Source organism: Ceratotherium simum, chromosome 19, assembly GCF_057802395.1.
Source record: "Ceratotherium simum simum isolate JZ-2026a chromosome 19, ASM5780239v1, whole genome shotgun sequence".
In the NCBI taxonomy this organism is placed as follows: domain Eukaryota; kingdom Metazoa; phylum Chordata; class Mammalia; order Perissodactyla; family Rhinocerotidae; genus Ceratotherium; species Ceratotherium simum.
In genome coordinates this window covers 9748890-9776279 of record NC_141918.1, presented here as the reverse complement: position 1 = coordinate 9776279, position 27390 = coordinate 9748890, and the positions used below count along the sequence as shown (strand labels likewise).

At 39.2% G+C, this 27390-nt stretch overlaps 1 protein-coding gene across 6 annotated transcripts in view; it reads left to right on the top strand.

Moving 5' to 3' along the window:
* Positions 1–27390, top strand: part of CEP162 (centrosomal protein 162) — a 91128-nt gene that overhangs the window by 54292 nt on the left and 9446 nt on the right. For 4 of the 6 annotated variants that reach the window (XM_004422082.3, XM_087443838.1, XM_087443841.1 and 1 more), the window contains 7 exons: positions 881–1044; positions 1797–1901; positions 5157–5369; positions 8999–9651; positions 12522–12663; positions 14651–14749; positions 23061–23195. In XM_004422082.3, the coding sequence (XP_004422139.1) occupies positions 881–1044; positions 1797–1901; positions 5157–5369; positions 8999–9651; positions 12522–12663; positions 14651–14749; positions 23061–23195 (1511 nt within the window). Of the gene's footprint in view, positions 1–880; positions 1045–1796; positions 1902–5156; positions 5370–8998; positions 9652–12521; positions 12664–14650; positions 14750–23060; positions 23196–27390 lie in introns of those variants that run through there. The other 2 variants (XM_087443839.1, XR_015555217.1) reach the window with 2 other exon arrangements.

Genomic DNA, 27390 nt, shown 5'->3' with positions numbered 1-27390 from the left:
CTGTGTTTGTAGAAAACACGAGGATAAATATGGCATTCCCCGCCGGGGAGAACAAAGAGAGTGAGAATCCCGAGAAGTTTAATAGTAAAGAATTACAAATAAGCATGAGACAGGGTGCTAAATCAAGGTTTCAGGGAGGAGTGGCATTTGAGCTAGGTCCTGACAGATGGTAAGATTCAGGAGTGAAGGAATGAGGGAGGCTGCTCGAGTGTGTTTTATGAGCATATTATGGAGTGCGTCTATGGATTGGAGCTCAGGGTGGCAGAACACAGGGCTGGAAGGGTAGATCAGAGGACCCCTTGTTTGCCAACATCAGTATCTTTCCTCTATGTTAGTATGCTCTCCAGTGTAAGATATGTACAATAAAATCTACTTGCCTATTTGTAGGAAAATTACATTTACTTTCCTCATCTGTAAAATGGAATAATAATAATAGTACCCATCATACAAGTTTGTTGTGTTAAATAAAATCATGCATAGTAAACACTCTTTAATGTTTGCGATTGTTACTTTTTAATATAATTATAGGAATTCTTCATTTTTATTATCTCTTGACTCTTAACATTTATTTTCCCATAGAAATGACTTTACTTACTTTTATAATGAAAGTCAGTGAGAAAACAATTGATTTATCAAGAATTTCTGTGTAGCCCACTTTGCTATGAGTTTGAGGATTTGGACTATGAACACCATCTTCATCTCCCTTTGTTAATAGATTAAACTAGACGCTACCTTGCATACATCAGTTGTTTTTTGCCTCTTGTTTTTTCATAATGCTTTTATTAGATAGGCATTGGTTTTCATTTAAAATCTTTTAGTTTAGTTTATTTTCATATTTTGAAAAATTACAATCAAGTTATTGAGTTACTTTATCTTATAGGTGAAAAATTATATGAAATAAAAATTTTAGAAGAAACACATAAGCAAGAAATAAGTCGTCTACAAAAAAGATTACAATGGTATGCTGAAAATCAGGAACTTCTAGATAAAGACGCAGTGCGGCTTAAAGAAGCAAATGAAGAAATTGAGAAGCTCAAACTTGAGGTAACAGATCATCTCAGAATGTGTTTCTGTAGAACCCTATTATCTTCAGCCGTCAGTTCTTCTTCGCCTTTTAAGTGTCATTGAATCAATGCTCTGGACTCTATTAATTAAAATTACTGGTTTTGGTTTTAGTTTGCCTTTAGATGTAGTCTGTTATAGATTAGACTGAGAATAAATTCAAGCTCCTTATGAGCTGTCAGGTCCCATGTGGTCTGAACCCTGCCTGCCTCTCCAGCCTCATCATACCACACTCCCACGAGTCACTCTCCTTCCGCCACACCAGACCTCCCTCTGATTCTTGAACATGCCAGGCTTGTTCCACTTGTTGTCTTGACCTAGATTACTTTGGCCTCAGTTCTTTCCATGTCTCACTTGTTCAAGTCACAGCTCAAATTTCTACTCCCCAGAAAGACCTTTCCTGACCTTATCAAATGTGGCTGCCGATCCCGCTCCCTCTGACTCTTTCTTCCCATTCCTTCTCTCTGTTTTATTTTCTTCATAGCACTTGTCACTATCTGAAGTTACTTTATTTACTTATTGATTTACTTTATTAGCTTATCAGCTGTCTTCTACTAGAGCATAGGCACCAGGAGAGCAGGGACCTGGCTTGTCTTGTTTGCCCTCCATATTTCCAGCACAGTGCCATATCTGGAAATTAATAAATGAATGGATACTATCATTATGCTTCTCTCCTGGTGTTTCTATGGTATGTTTTAAATATGCTTCTTAACGTGTTCTTTACTTATTGATAGGTTGAGAAACTGAGAGCTGAATCTGCAAATCCGTCTATTCAGCAGAAGATACGTTCAAAAGATAAAGCAGCTGATGCCAAAAAAATTCAGGATCTAGAACGACAAGTACGTGTTCAGGGTAAATTTTCATTAAGGTATTTTATATACAGTGCATTTTTGTTTTCTCTTTTTTTTCAGAAGTTCCTACAAGATGTAGTCAACCTGGAAATTCTTGTTTTTATTCATGTATCTTAATACAGAACTGCCCTTACTTTAAATGTACTTGATATGCAGTATTTAAAGTAACATTAATAAAAGTAGTAAACAACGTCATTTTATATGTAATCTACAGCTTTTATCATTTTACATATAATCTATAGCTAAAAAATAAAGAAGTTTTAGACTAATGTGCCGTATTAGATGGTCGAGCAATTGATGAAAGGTTATTTTTCATCCCAGCTCTATTAGATACCCAGGAAGAAAGAAGCAGAAGTTGAAACTCTGGGTGTAGAGTTAGGATTCCTTCTCCTGAGGAAAGACAGGTGAGAGAGGAGTACAGGAACAGAGATCCTTGAGTTGGGAGCATGTTTGTAGTGCTTGGGAAGTGTTGTAAAACACCCTAGAAACGGAACATTCAGCCTCCTAAAGAGCTGGCCATAATTTTGAGCTCTTGCTCACTTGTTTAGGCTTAGAGATATTCATTTCATGGTCAGTGTCGCTAGGAGACCTCTTTAAAAAATCATATAGTGACACTCGTTAGGATAAAGACTTTTTTCATTGAGGTAGTTGTTTTGTGGGGTAGAATATTAACTCTTTCCTTCTGTTTTTAAGACTTTCTATAATGTAGCATTTGTATTCATAACTAAATATTAAAACAAAATAAGAATTTCCAGTCCTGTTCATAAGGGGTCATGATTCTGTAGTCAAGTCGTGACACTTAAACGTACGGCTATTATTCTATCACAAACCCAAAACTGTGAGGTCATCACTGGACTGAATATTATCCCAGTTTTATGAGAAGAAGCAGAACTAAGCAAAAAATTAACTTTGTTACTTTTACAGGACCTGTTCTTATATGAAAAGGTCTGATTTGGTAGTTTGGTTCAGTGGCCAGGAAAGGAACAGGACAAAGGTGGTTCAAAGAGCTAGAAATATTCTGAAATAACTCTAGTCCAGGATTGCTGGGCTCTTCTTCAGTGCTTAAGATTCAGATTAGCCAATGTAGAAGAAGCCGTCCAGCATGGTGAGAGAGAAGAGCAAAGGAACCACTTCTCCACTAGGTGACTTTAAGAGAAATAATGTAGAACTGAATGTCTGAGAGTAAAAACACAAAGCATGCTTAAAAGCAAAATTGACTTGAAATGGTGGTTCATATTGAGCAGAAAAAGTAACCTCTCTCTTTTATTAACATTTTCATTAAAAATGTATTAGTTTATCATCTTAGATTATATCTTTCTAAACTCTTATTCATTAACAGTATTTTGTATGGTTTGCTGCATGCACATTTCAGATTGTATTAGTTTTGTTCCCATGAACATTTCTGTCATAATGATTTTAAACTTTAATATATGTTTTATAATCAAGGTGTATCATAATATATAAAGAATCATTTTGGAGCCATATTCTGAAATAGATTAATTGTAGAATAAAATATCTCCTTTACTAAATAGCATGTTGGTAAAAATGGGGCTAATTAGATATGTATTATAACGAAAATTTCAGATTATGTGCATTTGTTCATGCTTTTATTTAATGGAGTATTCCATAGTTTAATTTCCAGTGAGAATTTTAAGAAAATTTGCTTTGTATGACAGCCACACTGCTATCAGTGACCAAAGAGTAATATTAAAAAACAGAATTAAAGAAGATACAAATAAAATCTAATTTTCCCAAAAAAAGTAATATACATTTCAAGATATCAAAATTAGATTGAAAATATATCTTAAAATTTTAAATGAATGCATTAATTGTAAATGTTAAAACCAATTCATTTTTTAAAAATCTTGATCTCTTTTTAATAGATTTGTTGTATATGTGCAAGTATATACCTTTATATACTTATATCTAATTCAAATAACTAGATTTTTAATACCGGAGTAAGCAAAGCTTTGAAAATTTTGGAAATGAAGTAAGTGATTGATATTTGTATCTGGATATATCCCAGTTTATGGTACATTTATTAATGTGCAAGAGGTCTTCATGAGTGGAAGTATTTGCTATTAACTTTGCAAATGATGTGACCTTTAAATATCTCATATGAGCAATGTTCAGTCTATAAACAGGACCATGAGCATCAGCAGCCCATCCTGTCTTAGGAAAAGTAGTTTTGAGACCAGATCATAATAAAAGGTGACATCTTCAAGCCCTCATTACATGCTGGGCACTCTGCAAGCACTTCACCAAGATGAGTGTCATTTGATCCTCACTTAATTGTATAAATGCCGTAAAATTGGTATTGTTATCGTCCCCATTTTACTGATGAGGCTAAAGAGATTTTGATGGAGGAGTTCACACAGGTCATGAAGCTGGTGGCGCAGTCTAACTCCAGGTGTGCTCTAACCACTAGACTGCCTCTCAGGTGCTGTTTTATTGCATGTTCAGAGGCTAGAAAACTGTTCAACAAAGAATTTAGTATTTTAATCTATGTTTTTCAAAGATATTTTAACCATAATACCTTTAACAGAAGCAGGTATACAGACATATGCATATATAATGTCAAGCTGTAATTTCGGTGCACTCTAGTGCTGTTCTTTCTTACAGAAAGACCATATAATATGTTACTATTTTATAGACTAATGAAAATTAGTCTTTTATGAAGACTTCATTAAATGTCATGTAATCCTCCTTGCTTCTTAATTGAAAGAAGTCACTTTAAAATAGGTTACACTTCATTTGGAGGGGGCGGGGTAGGGTGGAGGTGTTTGTAGGCAGGGGCAGGTGCTTAGGAAGCTGTATGTTTATTGTAAAAAGTTCCCGCATTCGTGTGCATATGAGTAATTTCTCAGTCAGTAGATAGTGTAAACACTATCATCTGAGGAGGTCTGTGGAAAAAAGGGAGGAGAAAGAGCTTTGTCCTCAAAAACACTGGCTATTACTAGTATAATAGTCCCAAGATCTGTTTCAAATGAATGTAAGAGGATTTCTGTAAATTAACCAGTACTTAATTAGATGTTACGTAGAGGGTGTTTTAATCAGGTAATCTAGGGATATAAAATTTGAATTAATTTGTGTTTCTGTGCATTTGATTCAGTCTTCAGATGTAATGTAAACATCTCTTTGAAATCTAGACATGACTGATGTAGCATAATCTAAGTTTATACATTAAACTGCTTAATTTTAATATATTTGTGACCTTACATGTATACAAAAATATTTTAATAGGTTAAGGAAATGGAAGGAATTCTAAAGAGAAGATATCCCAATTCTTTACCTGCTTTAATATTGGCTGCATCGGCAGCTGGTGATACAGTGGATAGAAATACAGTGGAATTTATGGAAAAAAGAATAAAAAAACTAGAAGCTGATCTGGAGGGCAAAGATGAAGAAGCAAAGAAAAGCCTTCGCACCATGGAACAACAGTTTCAGAAAATGAAGGTAAGTGCCAGGTAGCCATGGAGATGGGGCTCAGAGATGACCATGAGGGCTAAAAGCTGCTTAGGTCTCATTTTAACAAATAGCTCTAAACGTCCTTTCCCACAGAACCTTTACCACGAGTGCCAACAGATGTCAAAGAAACGTAGACCTGTCCTATCTTTTTGTCCTCCTTTACCAACTTCAAACATGGAATAATCAAGCGCAGGATAATCTTTACATAAGTCCTTCTCAATGATATTAGAATTTGTGGAAATTAAGTCATGAAGGGCAGTGTAAAACATCTCAGATATATATTCAGTATGAAATGTTTAAAAAATTACCAGAGATGGGGCTGGCCCCGTGGCGTAGCGGTTAAGTGTGCATGCTCCGCTGCTGGCGGCCCGGGTTCGGTTCCCAGGCGCGCACCAACGCACCACTTGTCAGGCCATGCTGTGGCGGTGTCCCATATAAAGTGGAAGAAGATGGGCACAGATGTTAGCTCAGGGCCAGTCTTCCTCAGCAAAAAGAGGAGGATCGGCATGGATAGTTAGCTCACGGTTGATCTTCCTCACAAAAAAAAAAAAAAACTACCAGAGTTGAAAATATTTTTCTGAAATTCACCTAGACAAGGGAGAGGTCGTGAGAGAAGAATATGTTTTGGGGGTAGAGCCGGGGCCAGGGCAGCATCTGCTGAAAATGTCTTACTGTCCAAGTTTTCTGATCCTTCATCAGGAATGAATCGGAAAATACAAATGCTAGTATGACCAAGTATGAAACAGGACGTGACATTTAATTTACTTTTAAAAATTTGTTGAGCGCATGGTTTCTGCAGTAATTCATGCTGGGTGCTTTCACAGACGTTTTAGTTAATCCTGCATAATCTTTCCCGTCCCTGTGAGAAATAGATATTTTTACCCTGTTTTACAGATGAGGGAACTGAGATGTTCACAGTTTAACTGTATTGCCCAAGGTTCTGCTGCTGGTGAGGGACAGAGTGAGGCCTCAAACCCTATGTCCCTGCTTCTGGGAAGCAGATCTCATTCCCCACAGATTTCTGTCCTGAGAGAAGCAACACATGATAGAATATTAGATTCCAGAAACAGAAGGTTGAGAACCTAGAAATACATTGGCCTGCTAGTTAAGGTCGTAGCACGGAGTTTGGGTTTCCTTTATTCCACCCACTTTTTTCAAATCTCTCAGCCCCTACCTGCTTCACTTTCTTCTCTCACTATCCTGAATTCCAAGGTGTACTCCTCCTTTAACTACCCAGTTTTCAACCACCCGTGACTTACTCGCCCTCTGCGGCAGTTTACCCACCTCCTTCTCCACCCCTCTACTCACACAGCTTTGTGCTTCAGAAGGAAATTGCGCATTGTGAAAGGAGGGCCGCCACAGGTGTGTAGATATCCAGGCTCCAGAATTCCCTCAGTGCTACTTGGTAAGCCTAGTGCATGTGGCTAATCAGTTCCTTCTTCCACTGCCCTAAGTGTTCCCTCCAAACTTTCCATCAAGTTCGTCTTGCCCCCACCCCTGCCCCACTCTGCTTTTAGCAGACTTGCCTCCTATACATGGGAGACTGGAGCGTAATGGAAAACACACAGGCTGTAGAGTCAGACCAGGCTTCAGTCTGGGCCCAGTTTCACCATTATAGCTTCATGACTTTGTGCTAATTACTTAACGTCTCTGTGCCTCAGTGTCCTCATATGTAAAAGACAGGTGGTAATAACTGACTTATTGCCGTTTATGCCACTTTTACTCCTAAATTTCTTTCAATTCCTCTGTTCCTTTTCATCACCATGTCACTCTATGACCATCATTAATAAAAGGTAAAAAATGGCCTGGATTATTGTCACAACCTCCTTACTAGTCTACACATATGCACTTCACCCCATCCTCTAATCAGCTCTTGACACTAAAGTCAAAAATATATTTTCATATCTCTCTGTCTTATACACACACACACACTCCTTTGTTTATACCCCTCAGTAACTTCCTGTTTCTCTTAGGATAAATGGCCTACAAATCCATGGATGGCCAGGCCCCTCCTTTCTCTCCAGTGTTTTCTCACACCGTGCTTCCTCTATCCAGTCATACTGACCTGTTTCTCCTACTTGCCATGTTTCCTACAGCCACAAAAATATGTATACTCTGTTGCTTCTGACTGGTGTGCTCTGCTCTCCTCTTTCACAGTTAAGGTGTTCCTGCCCTTCAGCTCTCAACCCAAGCATGTCTTCCCCAGTGAGACCTTCCCTGGTCTCCCTGGTAGACCGATTCCCTCTCTAGGCTCTCTAGCCCCATGCAGCTCCCCTTCATTGCATCCACCACATTTGTAGCCATTTTGATTGGATCGTTAGTGATCCCTCTCCCCATCCAGCTTTGGGATTTCATGATGGCTGGGGCTGTTCTGCTTTTACTGACTGCTGTATTCCATCATTCAGCAAGGTGCCTGGCACAGAGTAGATACTCAATAAATATTTTAATTACTTAATCCCTAATTCATCGGCTATTGGAAGGATTGAATGGCAGAATATGTGTAAAGTCCTAGTACCATTTCTGGAGTGTAGCAAACACTCAATAAATGATCATAATAATTACAATTATTTATTAGTATTTCACTGACCAAATAGTCGCAAAAATTCCAACCCACAACCCCATTTTTATGTATCTAAACCTACCCATGCTAACTTTTTCCTTTGTTGCAATCCCTGCCCCATCCCACTCCTGTTCCTGCTCACTTCCTGCCACTTCCTCCTCTCATTTCTTCCCAGTACACACCAAGCATTCAGCTGCCTTCACATGTGCTCTTCCTACTTCCAAAAGGTCCCTGCTTCCACTTATCCCCAATTTTACACTCATCCCTCAAGGCTGAACTTAAATGTGCTCCCTCTGTGCAGTCTTCCCACGTTCCTAGACCTGCAGACACACTCGAGTGCCTTGTCCCCTCTGCACCGTGTTCACAGGCCCGTTGTCGTGGTTACCATAGGGTGTTGAAACTGTTGCCATGTCGCTCTCCTCCCAGCCTGTGAACTGTTTGAAGGCAGGAACTGAGTTTCTTTTTCTCTAGAACCTAGCACACAGTGGTAGCTCAGTATATTCAAAATATATTTAATGATGAATAAACACTGTCCGTGCCTCCCTCCAGAGTAAACTATTTAGGTTATTTCGTTTATAATACTAAAGCTCCAGTATACAAATTCCAAGCTGACTTATACTCTATGAGATTTCTAAATTGATTTTAGGAAGTTGAAAATGTGCTATTTCTTAAAGGCTTCAATACTCCCAATTGCTTTCCCTATTTGTTCTCAAAGAGTATAGTTTGTCAGTTTGCACAGAGAAGGGTACACAATAATTGGTTTGATGGTAAGGTTTAAAATTAAATTTTAGGGGTATATAAAAACGTGTAATTTAACATTTATGAAGCAATATATTAATAATGAAATTATATGACATATATTGAGAATATGTAATGTTATGCTCTTCAAAGATTAGGACTTCAATACATGTGACTGACTCAAGGAACACAGAGTTGGAGGCATCAGAATATGTAATGAGTACCTGAATGAAGAACTAGGTAGGGCCTGGTAGCATGCAGGGCTTCAGTAATGAAATGTTTAGCAGTGGTTTGGCGTTACATGGATTCTTTTTTTCAGATTCAGTATGAACAAAGACTAGAGGAACAGGAGCAGCTGCTTGCCTACAAATTGAAGGAAGCATCCCAGAACCAACATGACAGCTCCTCCAGGGGTAAAGCACTGGAGAAGGAACTCGACGACATTAAGGAAGCCCATCAACTCACTATAAGAAACCTTGGAGCTGAAATAGACATTCTGAAACATCGGAATGCTGAATTAGAACTCAAGAAAAATGACAAAGATGATAAAGATTTCCAGTCTATAGAATTCCAGGTGGAACAGGCTCATGCTAAAGCTAAACTGGTAAGACTCAATGAGGAGCTGGCTGCAAAGGGGAGAGAGATACAAGACCTTTCGAAGACTGTGGAGAGGCTTCAGAAGGAGAGAAGAATGATGCTGTCTCACCAGAACTCTAAGGGTAGAGAGGAAGTGACTGCAAAAAGGGTGAAGAAAGATGTTCTGCACCCAGGTAAAAGAAATACTGCCCCTTTCTCTGGAACCCTGGATGGCAAGCCTTACCAACCACATACATTTACTGATTCCCGTATTTCAGAGGTTTTACAAGAAAACTGCAGATTGAAAAGTGAACTGGAGAGATTAACTGTGGAGAGGAATGAACTGAAGATGAAATCTGAAGTAGCAATGAACCAATTTGAAAATTCTATGAAAAGGTAAAATGTGAATTTGTAAATATATGGGGATGTAAAAAGATAAAAATTTTAAGATGTATTTAGTTAGTCCCTAAACAGAATTCATCACACCAAATTTTAAGAAATTGCATTACATTGTGAAGCATAGGTGTGTATTTCAGAGGAGGATTCTCTACCTGTTGGAAGCCCAGATTCTGTTGAACCTGAATCTCCATGTCCTGAGGCTGACCAGTCTTGTTTTTCTGCATGTATCTAAATGGGGTTAATACTCTGACCCACTGGGCCTTCTTGCAAGTGAACATTATTTATGACTGCCATAAGCAGATTGCTGTCAGAAAACAGCTGTTAAATCTAGTTGACATTCTAAGAGGAAAAAGTCCTCTTTTCCAGAATAACTCTTGATCACGTCCATCCATGCCTTCAAGAACTGTTACACTCATCCTTTCCTTCTGAGAATCTCTAAGTACCGTCTCCTGCCTCTCCTCTGGGCCTCCTGACGGGCTCGCATCTTTTTCGTCCCTCAGTCCTAGTTCTAGTCCTCGTGCTTTCAGTACCCGTTTTCCACAAGTAGCCTCCTCTGCTCTTTCCACCTCACCTCCTCTTAAATATGGCTCTCATCTGCTGCACTCTTAACCCTGGCCTTTCAGTAATGACCTTTCCAGACCAAAGGAATTTCCTTTCCTTGACATTGTTGACTACACTGCCTTTCCCGGAGTGCTTTCCTCCCTTCCCTTCCAAGGCTTGGCCGCTCTGACTAAAACTCCTTTTCTGTTCCTTTTAACTGACTCCTGACTCCTCTTTATTCTCCCTCCTTGAAAATCTGAAATTCTACCAAAGTTCCGTTTTTAGCTTTCTGTTTAGTCTCTTTTCTTTCTCCATTGCTAAACTCATCCATTCTTATGGCTTCTGTGGACCATGACTTCTATTTACTTTTTAAGGCTTGTTCTCTTTCCTGAGCTCAGATTTAAATCTACAACTAAATATTTGTTGGATTGTTCCTCTAGGAATCAGCAGTATCTCGAATTTTATCTGTTTTTTACCCATAGAGTAGTTTCTCTTTCCAGCTTCCCCATTCTGACTATGATCATATTTATTCAATTGCCAGGCCCACCTTTACCTCCTTTATTCTGTGGGTTCACAGTCTGTGGAGTACTTCCTTATAGCTATTTCTTATTTTGCTTTCTTCCTTACTGTAGTGCGGCCTACCTGCTTTACTAGACAGTTTTCCCACCTTAATCTCTCTGATTTTGGTTTCTGTCTCCCTCAATCATCTTGCTTAAAAACTATTAATATTCTTTCAGTACTTCTGTATCTGAGTCACTCTGCCCTCCACTGACTCCCAGCTTCCTCAAGTATCAAGACTCAATTTCTACCTGGCATTTCAAGTCCCATCACTATTCTAGTACTAGTCGGTGGGCCTAACCTGTCGAATTTCTTTACTGCCTTTTGCTCGTTCATGTTTCAAGTCCTACCTCTTCCACAAAATATTCACTAGAGCTTCCCAGGAAATTTCCTGCTCCCGCCTCCAATTGCTATATAACTTACATACGCCAAGAAAGCATTAATCATATACCGCCTTACAGCTGCTTGAGAATGGATGTAAGGTTTCCTTAAATCCTTTTACAACCTGGTGTAGGAGCAGAATGAGCATAGGAAGCACTTCTCCAATGCTTAGTGATTGATTGCCAGCCACGTCTGATTGAGTCATCCTGCCACTGTATTGCTTCCAAACTGAAACCTTGTTTCTTTAGTTCTGAATGTGATAGTAGCAGTGAAGCTATTTGGAGAGAATCACATTCTTTCCTAGAAATAATTAAAAATTCAGGTTTTTCCTGTAAATTTTCCTATACATAAATTTTAGTATTGTTATGCTCTTTCTCAGACAGCTCTGGGTCGGAGAAGTGATGAGTAACCTTCCTAGTCCCAGTTTTAGGCTGTTTTTACTATAGTTCAGTGATAGCATGGGTGCTTTCAATTTTATGCTTTTCCTAGGACCCTAATCTCGCTGTTTCCATGAAGAAATATTCAGATAGTCAAATAAGCAACTGATATATTTGTTTGTGGTTTGAGAATTGCCATATTAATAAGTATCAACAGTGATTTACTAAATATCTGCTTTGAGTAAAATCCTGTCATTTTTTAATTTTTCTGATAAGAGAGGAAATGTTTATCTGTAAGAAATGTATCAAGTCTTTAGTCATAACTTTACCATTTACTAAACTGCCTCTGAATGCATCAGTTTTGCCACAGTGACAAATGAATAATCTCTCACACTTAAGGGTCCAAATTAATTAGGTTCAGATTACCGTGTGTCCTAAGAATTACGTAAAGATCATTTTTTCCTCTCAAAATGCCTTGAGGCCTGGAGTCATACACATGGACCAAAACCTGGTGAATGTTGCCTAGAGACGAAGCATTGAGATTCTAAAGGAAACAACTGTGATTTTCCAAGTAAGAATCTGAGCAAGAAATCTGACAAAATGGCAGGCCCTTTGCTCTGACTCCAACAGAACACGTAGAACATTTGATTCCCTCAGAAAGTGCAGCCCTAGGCTGGGGGTCATGTGGAAGGCCCAGACTTTGGGGTTCAACTCTGCTGGGCTTGAACCCCAGCTCTGTGACTCAGTGATCTGGGACCGTAGATATATCGCTCTTTCCTAAACTTGGGTTTGCTCTTATAAAATTCAGCACACAACAGTGAGCTCGTGGAGTGGTTGTAAGTACTCATAGGCAATAATATGTAAATCGCCTAGCACAGTGCAGTGGATATTGGTGTCCTCTCTCCCTTTGCTTCTTTAATTTCCAGGCTTCTTACACTATTTTTGTGCTAACTCTGAATTAGAGGTAGAAGAGCCACTTTTATGTGTGGTTTTCTTTCATTTGCCCTAAAGGGTCAAGGAAGACACTGCAGCACACATCACATCTCTCAAAGCATCTCATCAGAGAGAAATAGAGAAACTCCTCTGCCAAAATGCAGTAGAAAATTCTTCTTCCAAAGTAGCTGAACTGAATCGTAAAATAGCAACTCAAGAGGTAGGGGACTTTAACAAACTTTCTTTGACGTTAATGTCATTTTTTTTTCCGGGACTGTTAACGGAACATTAATTTGGAAATATTTTAACTTCACTTTTTGAAGTTTGTGTTAAAAATGGGAAATTATTGTCAGCCTGATTTTTTTTTCATAAGAGAGATTGCCATCACCACATATTTAACTATTCTACTTTCAAGTTATACCTCTAAATATGTGTTTTTACAGTTTTGTCCCTGTAAGGGATGGTTCAGGGACATGTCTAATGTGACTGGGGCCTTAGTACTTGAACTTGAATGTTGAACCATCCCTCTCCACCCCAAGTCCCAACTGACAAGTGATTATCCTAGTCATTCTTCTTGCCCCATTTCTTTTCCTTTATTAAACAAGGAATGATTTGGGGTCTATAGACAGTCAGGCACTGGGGATAAAATAATGAACAGACAGATGTACGCAGCTCCAGCCATTATGAAGCATAGTCTTCTAAGAATTATGACAGGGTATGCTGACAGCTCACATTTCCCCAAATGTGTCTTCCTTCTTGGATAGTATGTATGTCTACTTGGAATATCTATGAATACCTACTCTGGCGGCCCATCTTCTGTGGTGTTAGCAGGTTGAAAAAACAGCATGAAAATAGAACTTATATCTGCAACTTATTTTCAAATGGTGTATCCATGAAAGGAAAAGTAAATATGGCAAAATGTTAGTAATTGGTAAATCAATTTGAAGAATATATAAATTTTCATTATGCTCTCCATCTTTTCTATAGTTTTTAATTTTTAAAAGCAAACCTGGGGGAAAACGTCAAGAAATAATTATCTCATCACCTCTCCCACCTATAATTATTTAACGGCCTCTTAATTATAAACAAATCGCTCAACTGGGAAGTTTGAATATGGACTGGATATTAGATATTATGAAGTTATTGTAAATTTTCTTAGGTGTAAAATGTTACTGTGATTTTCTGAGCAAAGGCCCTTATTATAAGGAGATACATGTTGAACTAATGGGCTATTTAAGGGTGAAATGTAATGAGGTCTGTAATTTAATTTCAAGAAGCTCAGAAACAAAGAACTTTGACTGTCTTAATACTTCAATGAAAAAAGATTTACTTTTCGAAAGTAACTATTCATGTAGCCTTGCAAATAACCTCTCTAGCTTTCTCCCCATAGGAGTGGGGTGTCAGTGGGCGGTGTAAACATTGTATCAAGTGATTATATAGTACAGAGCAGTCTGGAAGAGGTGGGAAAAGTGGTGTCATGCTACAGGGCCATAAATATGTTATTTTCCCAGAGTTCTAAATGTAATATTGTAAAATTGAGAGATAAATGGAAGCCGGCATAGTCTGATTGTTAAAACCATAAAAGTAAAGCATTAGAGATAAGATATGTGAATTTTTCCTAAGTTTTCAGTTCCTTAATGAAAGTATTTGTTTATGTATTTAGTTTCTTTGTCTAAAAATATGACTCACATTCATTTTACAGATATTATTAGGTTTGTGTTATCTTTATTTAGTCATTTTATAAAAAAATTCTGCTTAAACACTAAGTGTAAAGATAATATTGACCACTTTCTTCAAAATGCTTCAAGACTTCATAGATTAAAAGGTATTTTATTTTTGTTACTTTACAGATTGAAAGGTACTTTTAATACAAAGATATTTTTCGGGCCTCCAGAAGAAAAACGCTAGATACTAAATACTAAATAGCCTCTTTATCAAGAGGCTAAGTAGTTACAGTCATTAATTTGTAATAGGTGTGGAGTTTTATATTAAATGTGGAAACAAAGTAACAAACTTATCAATGATTTTAATTCATTCAGTGAACTTAATTCCTGTGGCAGTTTATTTCTCTCTTAGAATTTGGTAATTTTAAAATATCAGGATCTTTTTTATTTTTTAGTACAAACAAAAGTCATTAGTTGGCTTTCTTTTTCAAATAACGTTCAAAGAAAAGCTTTATTAACTCAGTACTTCTAACAATTTCCTAGGTACTTATAAAACATTTCCAAAATCAAGTTAATGAGCTGCAGAGTAAACAAGAGTCTCTTGTAGTTTCTCAAGTTCGAGAAGAAATCCTACAGAAAGAGGTAAGAAATAACCAAAATGGGTTAACATAAAATTTTCTTAGCCATTTCAATCATATTCATATTTCTGTATAAATTTTTAACTTAAATCCACAAATAGACATAACTTGAAAATATCTATCACATGTCAAGAAAATGTTAATAACTTGCTTATGGAAAGTCTGCTTTCCCCAGATGAGGCTCAAATATTAAGTTATTTATATGTTTGTATGTGTTGAGATTTTCTGGGCAGTGGGAAAGTGGCGGGGGTGGGCAGTTGGTTCTTTTGTTGGATTTTTCAGGAGGTAAAATTGGATGGTTAAGACCATTTCTGCATTAAGTACTAAGACTAATTTGGTTAAGAAATAGGTAAAGCGACCATGACAGTGATGCTGGATCACCAATAACAATGTCATTACAGACAATAGATCTTTCTGGAAACTCACCATTTTTATTACTCTCAGATCCTTTTTATTCTAGAAAGTGTGAAAAACCAGATAAGCCGGCATTCTATTCTTTGAAGCATATACACCACTTTTTATTATTCATGATTTATTAAATCACACAAGCAAAACATAGCTAATTGCATTATGAAAAGATACATTTAAAAACACAACACTTACGCAACTGTCAAATTTTAAAAATCTTGTAGTAGTTGAAAGACTATAGTTCAGCATTGTACATTCATTTCGCTGTTTAGGATGTACATAAACTTTGTTAGTATAAGCAGTAAATTTACAGAACCTCACAGACCTGAAGTAAAATTTTTAGGAAAAGCAATAAAAGGAAGTTTATGCTCATGTTTGCGAGATAAAGGGCAAAATCAGTTTTAGTCAAGTTATAGTGTTCTTAGTTTAAGAATAGCTAAAATATTTTGAAAATAGAAAAGCTGCAACAATGATTTTCAAGCCTATTTATTGGAACACTAAGTAAAGCACTCCATCTCTTGAATAAAGGTGATGACAAGCTGCCTTTTAATAAGGAGTCTATTTATCATGGCTGTTTTAACAGGGCTCATTTATTCCCGATACTGGTACCCTTCCGAGGGCCCTCCCGGATGTCCCGTGTGTCATGAGCATTTCCTCTAGGGCTGGTGGGAATATGAACTATTCCCTGCCCTGTGCCAGCTCCAGGACTTATTCAAGCTACTATTTCCACTGGCTTCCAAACTGCCTCCCTGCAACAAACTAGGCATTCATAGAGCTCCTCTTGTTTGGTTCCCTTCTGGTGAACCACAGTCCTGCAGTGCTGTTAGCCAGTATTGGAAACGTTGTTTCATATATCGTGTTTCATATATCGTCTGGTTTTCTGGTTGTTTATGATGGGAAGGTAAATCTCTGTCTCTTTTACTCCATCATGGCCACGAGTGAAAGCACATTATACATTTTAAAACAGTGGTAAACTCTCTATTATTTTTTGACAGCTTGTTTGTTTTTAAAGTAATTTTATAGAGCCATATGAAAACTGAGTGACAATCCGAACTTTTCAGTGTAGTTCAAGTCATTGGGAAGTGGACCATCTCCCACCCTAGCATGTTAATGGTGGAAACCTGAAATGAGTTTTCCATCATCTGCATTTTGTTCCATGCCTTTGTTACCTAAAATGTTTTCAAACCACATCTCTTTAAAATCATATCTCCAGCAATGGAGTGCAAATCTTTTCAAGCCTCTCGTGTATCTTCATTCAGTTGATGTTAACTCAGGCTTGTGTCCCTCAAATCTTTTGTTTTTTTAACACTCTAATGAATAATCTATGTTTTAGCACTCGTCGTAGACTTTCAGTCTTCTTACTCTCCCACTCCTAGTTGACTCCAACAATCTTTTGTTCATTCATTTCCTTGCACACTGAAATTGTAGAGAAAGGACTTGAGTCTTTACTCAGACCCCCTAGAGACAACTGAGAGGATTAATGCTATTTTTATGTTCTGTAGATAGTATATGCAGTTTACTAGTCATAGACTCTTTTTCATCAATGGGGTTTTATTTTGTTTTGTTTTTTAATTTGTATAATATTCTATAAAAGTTTTAGAAATTATTCAGTAGTGTTCTCTAGTATGAGCCCAAGGATTATTGTGGCTGGTCATAAAAAATATCAAAATTCTTATTGTAATTTATCTCAAATATTCTATAACTAGTTATTATTTTATGAATGAATAGTGGAATGATCATGGGGTATATGATAAGGTCTGGGTTTAAATTCTTGATTTACCACTGTAAGGTTCACTAGCAGATTCAAGTAAACATGTAGAGTCACACAGTGACCATAGGCCACACTAGGCACTCTGGATCCGGGCCAGAAAATAGCATGGCAGCGAGGCAGCGTCAAGCATTTCTCTTTAGTGCGAGTAGTTCGCATAGCAGTCCACACAGCTGTCCAGGAGACAGCACAGGTGCAAGGGAATAAGACTCACACCTGGCAGGTGGAGGAACCACCCAGGCTTAGATGCCCCATGTTCCACAAGAACCAGTGTCTCTTATAATAACCTGTGCACAGTGGTTCCCGTAAGGACATGCCCAGTACAGGAGTCACCACACTCAGGAGAGCCCAAACCTATTGCTTCCCACCAGGTATTTCAGTTCATACAGAGTCACCCAAGCCCAGATGCTTCCACCAGTTGGGGCATTGTTACCACAAGCAGTGTGCCTGGTACACAGCTGACATCCATCTTTATCCAGAGGAGAACAGAGCTAGAAAGTTAATTGAACCCGAAATCAGTTTCTCATTTAGAAGAAAGAATTGTATTTACCCACAGCCACTTGCTAGTGTTTTTAAACTCTCTCAGCCTCAGTTTTTTTTAGCTATTAAATGAAATAAGATCTACTTCCTAGCATTCTTCATTCATTCATTCATTTAATAAATACTTAGTGAGCAGGTGTCAGTAACTATTATAGGCTTTTGGGATATAGTAATAAATAAAACACCTGAAGTTCCTGCCCTCAGGGAGCTTGCATTGTAGTGGGTAGGACATTAAATAATCAAATAAACAGATACATACAGACTATAATGTCCCCCAGCTAACTTCCTTTGCATCAGAACTGAATCACATACCCACCTCCAAACCAGTTATTGCCAGAGGCAACTGGATAGCAATATTGTAATGGGCTTAAACCAATCAGAATTTACCCCAGAGTTGACTGTGTGAACGCCTGAACAGTAATTATGGCCCTGCTGACAAAGGAATGGCTCTTTAAAAGGCAATGCCTAGTGTCTCCTTCAGTGCTGGACCCCAGTAGAGTCTAGACCCTCTGGATTAAGTGCTCACAACCACTAGCCATTCCTGGGCCCCCTCACATTTTAGGTTATTGGTGTTACAGTTTACATAGTTTTTATATTCTATAAGTAATAACAGATTATCACAGTTATGGTTATTTTTACTCGTTTAGTTTTTAACTTTAGAGTTATAAGTGAATTATGCATCACAATTACCATATTACAGAATCTAACTTTGACTATGTATTTATCATTACCAGTAAGTTTTATGCTATCTTATTATGTTTTTATGATGTTAATTACCATCCTTTTTTTCCCCAAAGAACTCCCTTTATCATTTTTTGTAAGGCAGGTCTAGTAGTGATGAACTCCCTCAGCTTTTGTTTGTGTGGGAAAGTCTCTCTCCTTCATTTCTGAAGGACAGCTTTGCCAGTTATAGAATCCTTGGTTGACACTTTTTTTTCTTTCAATATTTTGAATATATCATTCCATTCTCTCCTGGCCAGAAACATTTCTGTTGAGAAATCTGCCAGTAGTCTTATGGGGGTTCCCTTGTATGTAGTTTCTCTCTTTTCTCTTTCTGCTTGCAAAATTCTTTATCTTTGACTTTTGACAAATTATATGTCTCAGTGTAGCTGTATTCCGTTTCAGCCAATATTACTTTAAATATACTTTTCTGTCCCTCTCTCTTTCTCTTCTCCTTTTGGAATTACTTTAATGCAGGTATTGTTTCTTTTGATTATGTCCCATAAGTCACATAGGTTTTCTTCACTCTTTTTCATTTTTTCTTTTTGCTCCCCTGACTGGATAATTTCAAAGGGTCTGTCTTCTAGATCACTCATTCTTCTACATGGTTGAGTCTGTTTTTGAAGTTCTCTATTGAATTCTTCAGGTCAGTCATGGTATTTTTCAACTCTAAGATTTCTGTTTGGGATTTTTTTAATGGTTTCTATTTCTTTATTGAACTCATTTTGTTCATGCATTATTTTCTTAATTTCCTTTAATTGTCTTTCTCTATTTTCTTATAGTTGACTAAACTTCTTTAAGAAGGTTGTTATGAATTCTTTGACAGTTCATAGATCTCCCTTTCTTTAGGGTGAATTATTGGAGCTTTGTTAGTTTTCTTTGATGGTGTTATGTTTACCAGATTTTCTGATCCTTGGTTCCTTAACATTAGTATCTGCATATTTGGGCTCCTCTTCCAGGCTTTACAAGTTCACTTTGGCAAAGACAGTTCTTCACCAGTCAGCTCAGTTTGGGCTTCTGGACATGTCTACTGGTAGTATCCTTGGGCAGGTCAGGCTTTCTGTCAAAGTGTCTATTTTTGGGCAAGGCCACTGCCTGAGCTCTGAGGTAAGGAGGAAGTGGTGTGTCACTGGCTGAGAACAGTTGGATAGGACTTCTGGCTTGGTTCCCTGCCTAAACGAAGGCTATAGCATGGGCTCTGTGGTTGCCTGCATCCTCTGGTCAGGCATATGATATGCTCAGGACTGGGTACTCTACTCAGCCGTAGGTGGGCCTGTGAATTAGCTTCTCTGCCTTAGCAGAGCAAGACAGGCCCCAGGGCCTGCACAGCTCGTTGTTTGGGGACCCAAATCAGGCAAGACTATGCACTGAATTCTCTGGCCAGATGGAGTCACTAGTTTTGCTCTGTAGATGGGGAGAACCAGAGCGCTCTCTGTTCGACTGCCGCTGTAAGCAGGGCTGTTGGGTGAGCTCTGCAGCTTCCCATGTGCTCTGGTTGGGTTCCCTGCTCAGACAGACTAAAGGCTGTATTCAGCAATGGGCAGAGCTACCAATTAGTTTCTGCCTGGGCGCAGTGGGAGAACCAGCTCTAAGGTCAGTAACGCTTTTAGTGATCTTGACTCAAGCCAACCAGTGTCCCAAGTTCCCTGGCCGAACAGGCCACTGGCTTTGCTCTGCAGACTGTCAGTTCTGCCTGCCAGACTCTGCTCTAGCATTGCTGGACTACACAGCTTTCCGGGTGTTCTGGTCAGGTGGGGCTGGGAACTTCACTCAGCAGTAGGCAGGGCTATGACTCAATTTCCCTGCCTGGACAGGGGCAGACCAGGCTCCAGGGCTGGAAAATCTCTTCGTTTGAGGACCCAAATCGGGCAGACCTGTACCCCGCCGAGTTCCCTGGTCAGGCTGCGCCACCGACTTGGTTCTGCAGGTGAGCAACGCCACTGGTTGGGATTACTACTTGGGCTCTGCATGTAGGAACTCGGTCTGCCAAGATCCAAGTGCTGGTTGTTGGAAGCCCCTCAGCTGAAGCTCCAGAGACTAAAGCTTCTCTGACAGTCAGATTCCCAGGGGTCGAGCCCCACAGATTCCCCTGCAATCCCTGTGCGGTGAGACCAGAGTGGGGTCTCCCGAGAAGTGACCCACAATGCTAGGGGGGCTAGATATCACCCCTGGGCTCTCTTTTCCTACTGGAGGAACTGTAGACTCAGAGGAAACCTCTCAGCCTGGTGCCGTGCTGGCCTGTGGGGGGCAGGGCAGTGCAGTCAGCTTGTAGCTGTTCCTCTTACCCTTCTAATGCAGTCTGTCTTGGTCTCTGTGGTGCAGGGACATGCTCCAGCCTTACCCCCCTGTTCTAGGATTCTCTCAGTGGTGTCTTGTCCTTGGATAGTTGTTAGTGTTCTTCTTGTGAGGGGAGCAAAGTCAGGAATGACCTGTGTCGCCATCTTGGTGACATCACTCCTCCAGTCAGTATATATCTTTATTAGCACTTTTATTATGCCATTTTATAAAAGAGGAGTCATAATAATAATGATAATAGTTATCATTTATTAAGTGTTTAGTTATGTACTAGGCACTGTGATAAGTGCTCTATGTGGTTCTCACATAACCCAAAAGAGTAGATACTATTATTTCCATTCTATAGATGAAGAAATTGATGGTAAGAAAAATGAAATAAGTTGCCTGAGGTTACCAAGCAACATGTAGAAGTGCCACCATTAGAACCCAGGGTTTCTGACTCCAGATCACAGGCTCTTAATTACTAATTTATTTTACCAATCCTCTCTCATTGGACAGGGGACAATTAAAACAACAAACACTTCAGGTTGTTTCCAGTTTTTTCTACAGTATTCAAGTAGCAGACAGCATTTTTGATCATGCATCTTTACTTATGTATCCAGTTACCTCCATAGGATAAATTCATTAAAATACAAGGATTTTTTAAAAATAGATATTCAACTTTAATTATACTCTTAAAGATGCTTTTAAGTAGGTACAAATGAAGGGAAGTTTTCTCTACTCTGTGTCTAGAACCAAATTATTACAAATCTATGTAATTTACAAATGAATGTTTAATCATTGAAAGGGAAATTCATTAATTCAGGAATAATTGCTAAATACCTACTCTTTGCTGTGCACAGCTCCGTGTGCTGAGAATACTGAGGAGAACAAGGTAGACAAAATCCCTGCTCTCATGGAGCTTATGTTTTATTTGGGGAATCAGACAGTCAACAAATGTTAAGGTTTGATAAATAAAATTAACTGAAACAACATCTGTAAAGTACTTAGCATAGATAATGTCGTGACTCACTGCTACTTGTCCTTTAAGACTCGACTCAAACCAGGTGCCTCGGGTCGGGAATCCTGCGGCCCACCTCCACTTGAGTTAGGTGTCCCTCAGTTATCACCTCGCTGCTCCTCGGGCATCTCTCCATCGTAGCACACCGTGTTAGAATTCTCATCCACTCAGCCGCTTCATTCACTCCACCAGAACTTCCCAGCTCACCTACCAGGAGTGGTACCTGTGGATCACAAAATAGTAGTGGCTGGAAGTGTTGCCTAATGACAAACTCAAAATCATTTTTCTATCATGAAAAAGTTTACAGAAGTTGGAAGTGATGTTTGACCATTACATGTGTGACTGTGCCTCTGACAACTTTCTTAGTTCAGTAATCATTGTTTTGTGTGTATGTGGTTTTTTGTTATTGGGTTTTTTTGTTTTTGTTTTTTTAGTTTTTAGTAATCTTTTTTGACACATAAGATGTTTATCCCCAGCACTTGTCACCACAGCATATTATAACCTTTCTGTGAATCATCCCAGTTAAAGTCTGCATGTTGCTTTGGTCACTGATGACATAACAGAGATATTCAAATTTAAAATATTTAGATTTGCCTCTGATTTAATTTGCTTGTATTTTCACATTCTTTAAACTAATTTAGGAGGAGTATTTTTTTTTTTTTAGTATTATCAGTGTTATTAGCTACTGGGTGTTTCTGTATAAGACATGAATGAATTTAATTTTATCCATTTTCATTTGCCTTTTTATTATTTGCCTTTTGATGTTAATAATTAGCAAATTATCATAGTTATATGGTATAAAGAAAATTCAGTTAATTGTTTCACCAAGAAAGGTCCCTCAAATCCCCTCCATCTTACTCCCTGGTGCCATAAAAATATTACCATTTTCTCTGTAGGTATGAAAAAGGAGGTGGAGCACTAGACTGTCACCTCCATGAGGACAGGAACCGTGTCTTTCACATCTGCATCCTCAGGACCTAAAACAGCAGCCAGCACAGAAAGAGTTCAGTGCTTCATCATCTCTATTTTGCATACATACATTAATCTGTGGAATGAATTATTATAAATTATAAAGTGGTAAGAGCCAGAAGAGAATCACAAATAGAATTTATAGGCAGTTGACAAAAGAAAGCTCCATATCTATTGAACTCTTTCTCTGTGTTGGGTACTATACTGTGTTAGGTGCTTTAAATGTATTATTTAATCCTAAAAGTAATCACCATATTAACAAGTGCTTTGTAGCAAACCTGAATATACCCAAGAAAGTGTCCAACTTCATTTTGAGCACCATAACCATCCTGGCATACATGGAGGGGAGAAGGTGGTCCACTCATATGGAACCTTTTGGAATGTGAGGTCACTTCAGAGCTAGGATGACCCTTTACCTCCTGGACATAGGGAATGAAAGCTATTAATTATTCTAACAACTCAAGATACCTTTGTTGCTAACAAGGTGTCCCTTATCTGGAGAAATTTTATGCAAAGCAGATATGGCAAACATTCTCGCTTCTTAAGACTACCTGTTTAAAATGAATTATTCCATTTTGATCATAGTTTTTCATTTACTTCATTCCTCAATTTTAGATCACAAAACTCTTAGAAGAATTGAGAGAAGCCAAAGAAAACCATACACCAGAGATGAAACATTTCATGGGCTTAGAAAAGAAAATTAAACAGATGGAAATGAGACATGAGCAAAGAGAGCAGGAACTTCAACAGGTAAAGTAGTACATCACATTTACATATTTGTATAGTTCTTCACTTTTTTTTTTGTGAGGAAGATCAGCCCTGAGCTAACATCTACCAGTCCTCCTCTTTTTGCTGAGGAAGACTGGCCCTGGGCTAACATCCATGCCCATCTTCCTCCACTTTACATGGGACGCCTCCACAGCGTGGCTTGACAAGTGGCGTGTCAGTGCGCTCCAGGATCCAAACCCCGGGTGCCACAGCGGAGCACACGTACTTAACTGCTACACCACCGGGCCGGCCCCATAGTTCTTCACTTTTAAATACCTCCAGTTTGCTATAGTTTTGTCATCCCTAGCAAAACTTACCTTGAAGGGTTTCCATTGTATTTTGATCTTGTTAAAAATAAATGCATAGCTTTTAAGAGAAAATAAGACTTTAAATCTCAAATACTTGAAGATTGAAGTCTTATATCTGGAAAATAGAGAAACAACTTGTATTGTGTTCTTAATTATTGATGGGCGCCTAAAAAGTTAGGCATTTTACCCTGGGAACAGGGCTCTGGGAATAATGTTCCATATTCAAGTCATTTCAATAATTGTTTTTAAGAAATAGATATATATTAAAATGTGATCATTTAAAATATTGTATGCCTAGCACTAGTAACATCATAATTACTGAACTTAATTACAAACAGATAAATTAATAGAAATTAAAAATGGGAGAAGTAAGGGCATGATGTGTTTTTAGGCACTTGCCTTGGTGCTGATATTTAGCTTTGCTTGCACAGTGTATTAGTCTGCTGGGCTGCCACAACAAAAATATCACAGACTGGGTGGCTTAAAAAGCAGAAATTTACTTTCTCAGAGTTCTGGAAGCCAGAAGTCCAGGTACCAGCTGATTCGGTTTCTGGTGAGAGCTCTCTTACTGGTTTGCAGACGGCCTTTCCTTGGTGTATGTGCTTCAGGGTGAGGCAGGGAGCGTAGAGAGAAAGAGAGCTCTGTGATGTCTCTTCTTATAAGGACACTAATCCAATCTGATTGGAGCCCCACCCTTATGACCTCATTAGCCTGAATTAGTTCCTTACTCCAAATACAGCCACACTGTGGGTTAGGGCTTCAGCATATGAATGGGGGCATGGGGAAACACTCAAACGTTCAGTCTAAAACAGTGTACATTTATTCTTTGAAAAAAATACCACATACATGCAGAGCTTTATGGTTGGCCTGGTACCACAGAGATAGCCTAAGTCCCTTTAATCATGTCAAGATTTATCATCATAGGAACTAAGAAATGTGAAATGGAGGACAAACAGATTGATGTAATTGATTTCTCATTCTTACTCTGAGGCTTTGATTTGTGGACTTCTCTTAAAAACACAGTGTATATCAAGAAACTATCAGCCATAGTAGATTAAGGCGTCATTTCACCGCAGCCTACCCATATGTGCCATTTTATAATGCCTGTTCTAAAAAATGGTTGTAAGTTGTTGGTAAATATGTTTAACATTAGCTTCCTTACTTGTTATACACACATGCTGTGTGATTAATAAATTGTATATGTATATTTGTTGAAAAACTATATGTATTAATATGGTTTATAAAGTTAGACTTTTATTTGCGCAAGCAAAACTGTAATAGTACTTTAGGACATCTTTGGTTTATAGAGATGATGGATTTCAGTTTCATATACAGTATGGTAATATGCTCAATTGGGATGTCATCAAGATGGTGACATAGGTCGTTTCCAACTTCAGTCCCCCTCAAAAAAAGACCAGTTTGCAACTATCTGTAGACACGGCACAATTATGAAAATCCCGGAACAAAAGGGTGAGGCAGAAGCACCTCCTTGGACAACAGAGACTGAAAAAGAGTGCATTAGAAGCATAAGAGGAACTGCCACACTCCGATGGCATCGCTCCTCCCCCAGGCTGAAACAGCACCACACCAAGAGGCTCCCTGAGGCCTACCCTTTCTCCAGTGGGAAAGAGCCCAGCATGGACATGCAGCTACCCTACCATGTGGATCACAAGGCCCACTCGGGTCTCACCTCATGGGGATTTCAAGGGGAATCTGTGGGCTTGACCACTGGAGATCAGATTGTGACAGAGAAGAGGGATAGGACTTATAGCAACCAGCACTTGAATGTTGGCAGACTGAATTCCTCCTTGAAGCAGTGCCCAAGTAGAGATACCAACCAGCAGCTGTGCCCATCTGCAGAACCAAGACAATGGCCCTGTCTGGCCAGGGAACTCAGTGCACAGTTCTACCTGATTCAGGACCCCAAACAACGAACTGGCCTTAGAGCCTGTTCTGCCACACTGCTTGGCCAGGGAAGCTAATTTGTAGCCCCACCTACGGCTGAAAACAGCTACCAGCCCCACCCCACCAGGAAACCGAACCAGGGTGCGTGGGAAGCTGCGTAGCCCATTGTACAGCCCCATTTACAGGAGCACTTGAGCAGAAAACACAGCCACCAGCTATGCCTGTCTACAGGGCTAAGCCACTGACTTAGTGGCCCTGTCTGTCCAGGTAACTTGGTCCACAGTTCTGCCTGATTCAGGTTCCAAAACAAAGAGCTGTGCTGGCCTTGGGGCCTGTTCTGCTGCCCTGCCAGGGAAAGGAAGCTAATTCATAACCCCATCGACTGCTGAGTATAGTACCCAGTCCAGCCTAACTCGAAAGCCTAACTAGAGAATCCAGGCAACTGTGGAGTCCATCTTATAGCTGCAGTTGGGCAGGGAAGCCACCAGTCCTATCCAACTGTTCCCAGCCAGCAGCACCCCCACCCTGACCCCAGAGCTCAGGCAGTGACCTCACCCAAAGAAGAGACCCTGATAGTAAGCCCCACCTGCCAGGGACACTACCAGCCGACCTGTCCAGAACCACAAGCTGAGCTGACTGGCACAGGACTGTCTGCCAAAGCAAACCTATAAAGTTTGGAAGAGGAGACCACTTACTCAAATTCACGGATACCAACAGAAAAATCAAGGATCATGAAAAATCTGGTAAAAAATGACACCACCAAAGGAAACTAATAGAGCTCCAATGGTTGCTCCCAATGAAATGGAGTTCTGTGAACTGTCTGAAAAGAATTCAGAGTAATCCTCTTAAAGAAGTTTAATGAACTACAAGAACACACAGAAAGACAGTTAAACAAAATTAGGAAAACAATGCATAAGCATAACGAAAAGTTCAACAAAGTAACAGAAACCATTAAAAAATCCTAGAGTTGAAAAATACAATGACAGAACTGAAGAATTCAATAGAGAGCTTCGGTAGCAGACTCAACCTGTAGAAAAAAGAAACAGCAACCTGGAAGATAGGACATTTGAAATGATCCAGTCAGAGGAGCAAAAAAGAAAAAGAAATGAAGAAGTAAAGAAATCCTTGAGAACTTATGGGACAGCATCAGATGAAACAGTATCCACATTTGCAAGTCCCAGAAGGAGAAGAGAAAGAAAAGGGGACAGAAAGTATATTTAAAGCAATAATGGCTGAAACTTCCCAAACCTGGGGAGAGAAATGGACATCCAGATTCATAAAGCCTAACAGATTGAGCCTGAAAAGAGCTACACTGACACACATTATAATTAAGTTGTCAAAAGTCAACTTTTTGGTTCCAGTTTAAGATGGCAAATAGGAAGATCCTGAACTCATCTCTTCCCATGACCACACTATATCTACAGCTACATATGGAACAATTACCTCTGGGAAAAAAACCCAAAAACTAGATGAGCAACTCCTACACACCAGGTGATTGAGAAAAAACCCACACTGAAGCTGGTAGAAGAGGTTAAGACACAAGCTCGCCATAAACCCCACCCCCAGCACTGCAGTCCACAATCAGAAGGAAACTCAAAGGCCCCAAACAAGTTTCTCCCTGAGGAGTGAAGGGTTTGAACCCCACATTGGACACCCCAACATTAAGACCTGCACCTGAGAGATGAGCCCCAAAACATCTAGCTTTGAAAGCCAATGGGGCTTGCATCCAGGAGACCCACAGGCTATAGTGAACTGAGAAACAGTTCTTAAAGGGCTCACACACGGCAGACTCTGCCAGCCAAAGGTGCAGTGCAGAGGCAGCTCACTGAAAAGTGCCTAGACTTTCCGTGATAGAGGCATATTTATGTTAAAGCATCTACCTGAGGGACAGGCATCTAATTTAACACACATCTAGGAGCCTACTGAAGTACTCTCCAGGGACAGAGGCCGGCAGGAGCCATCTT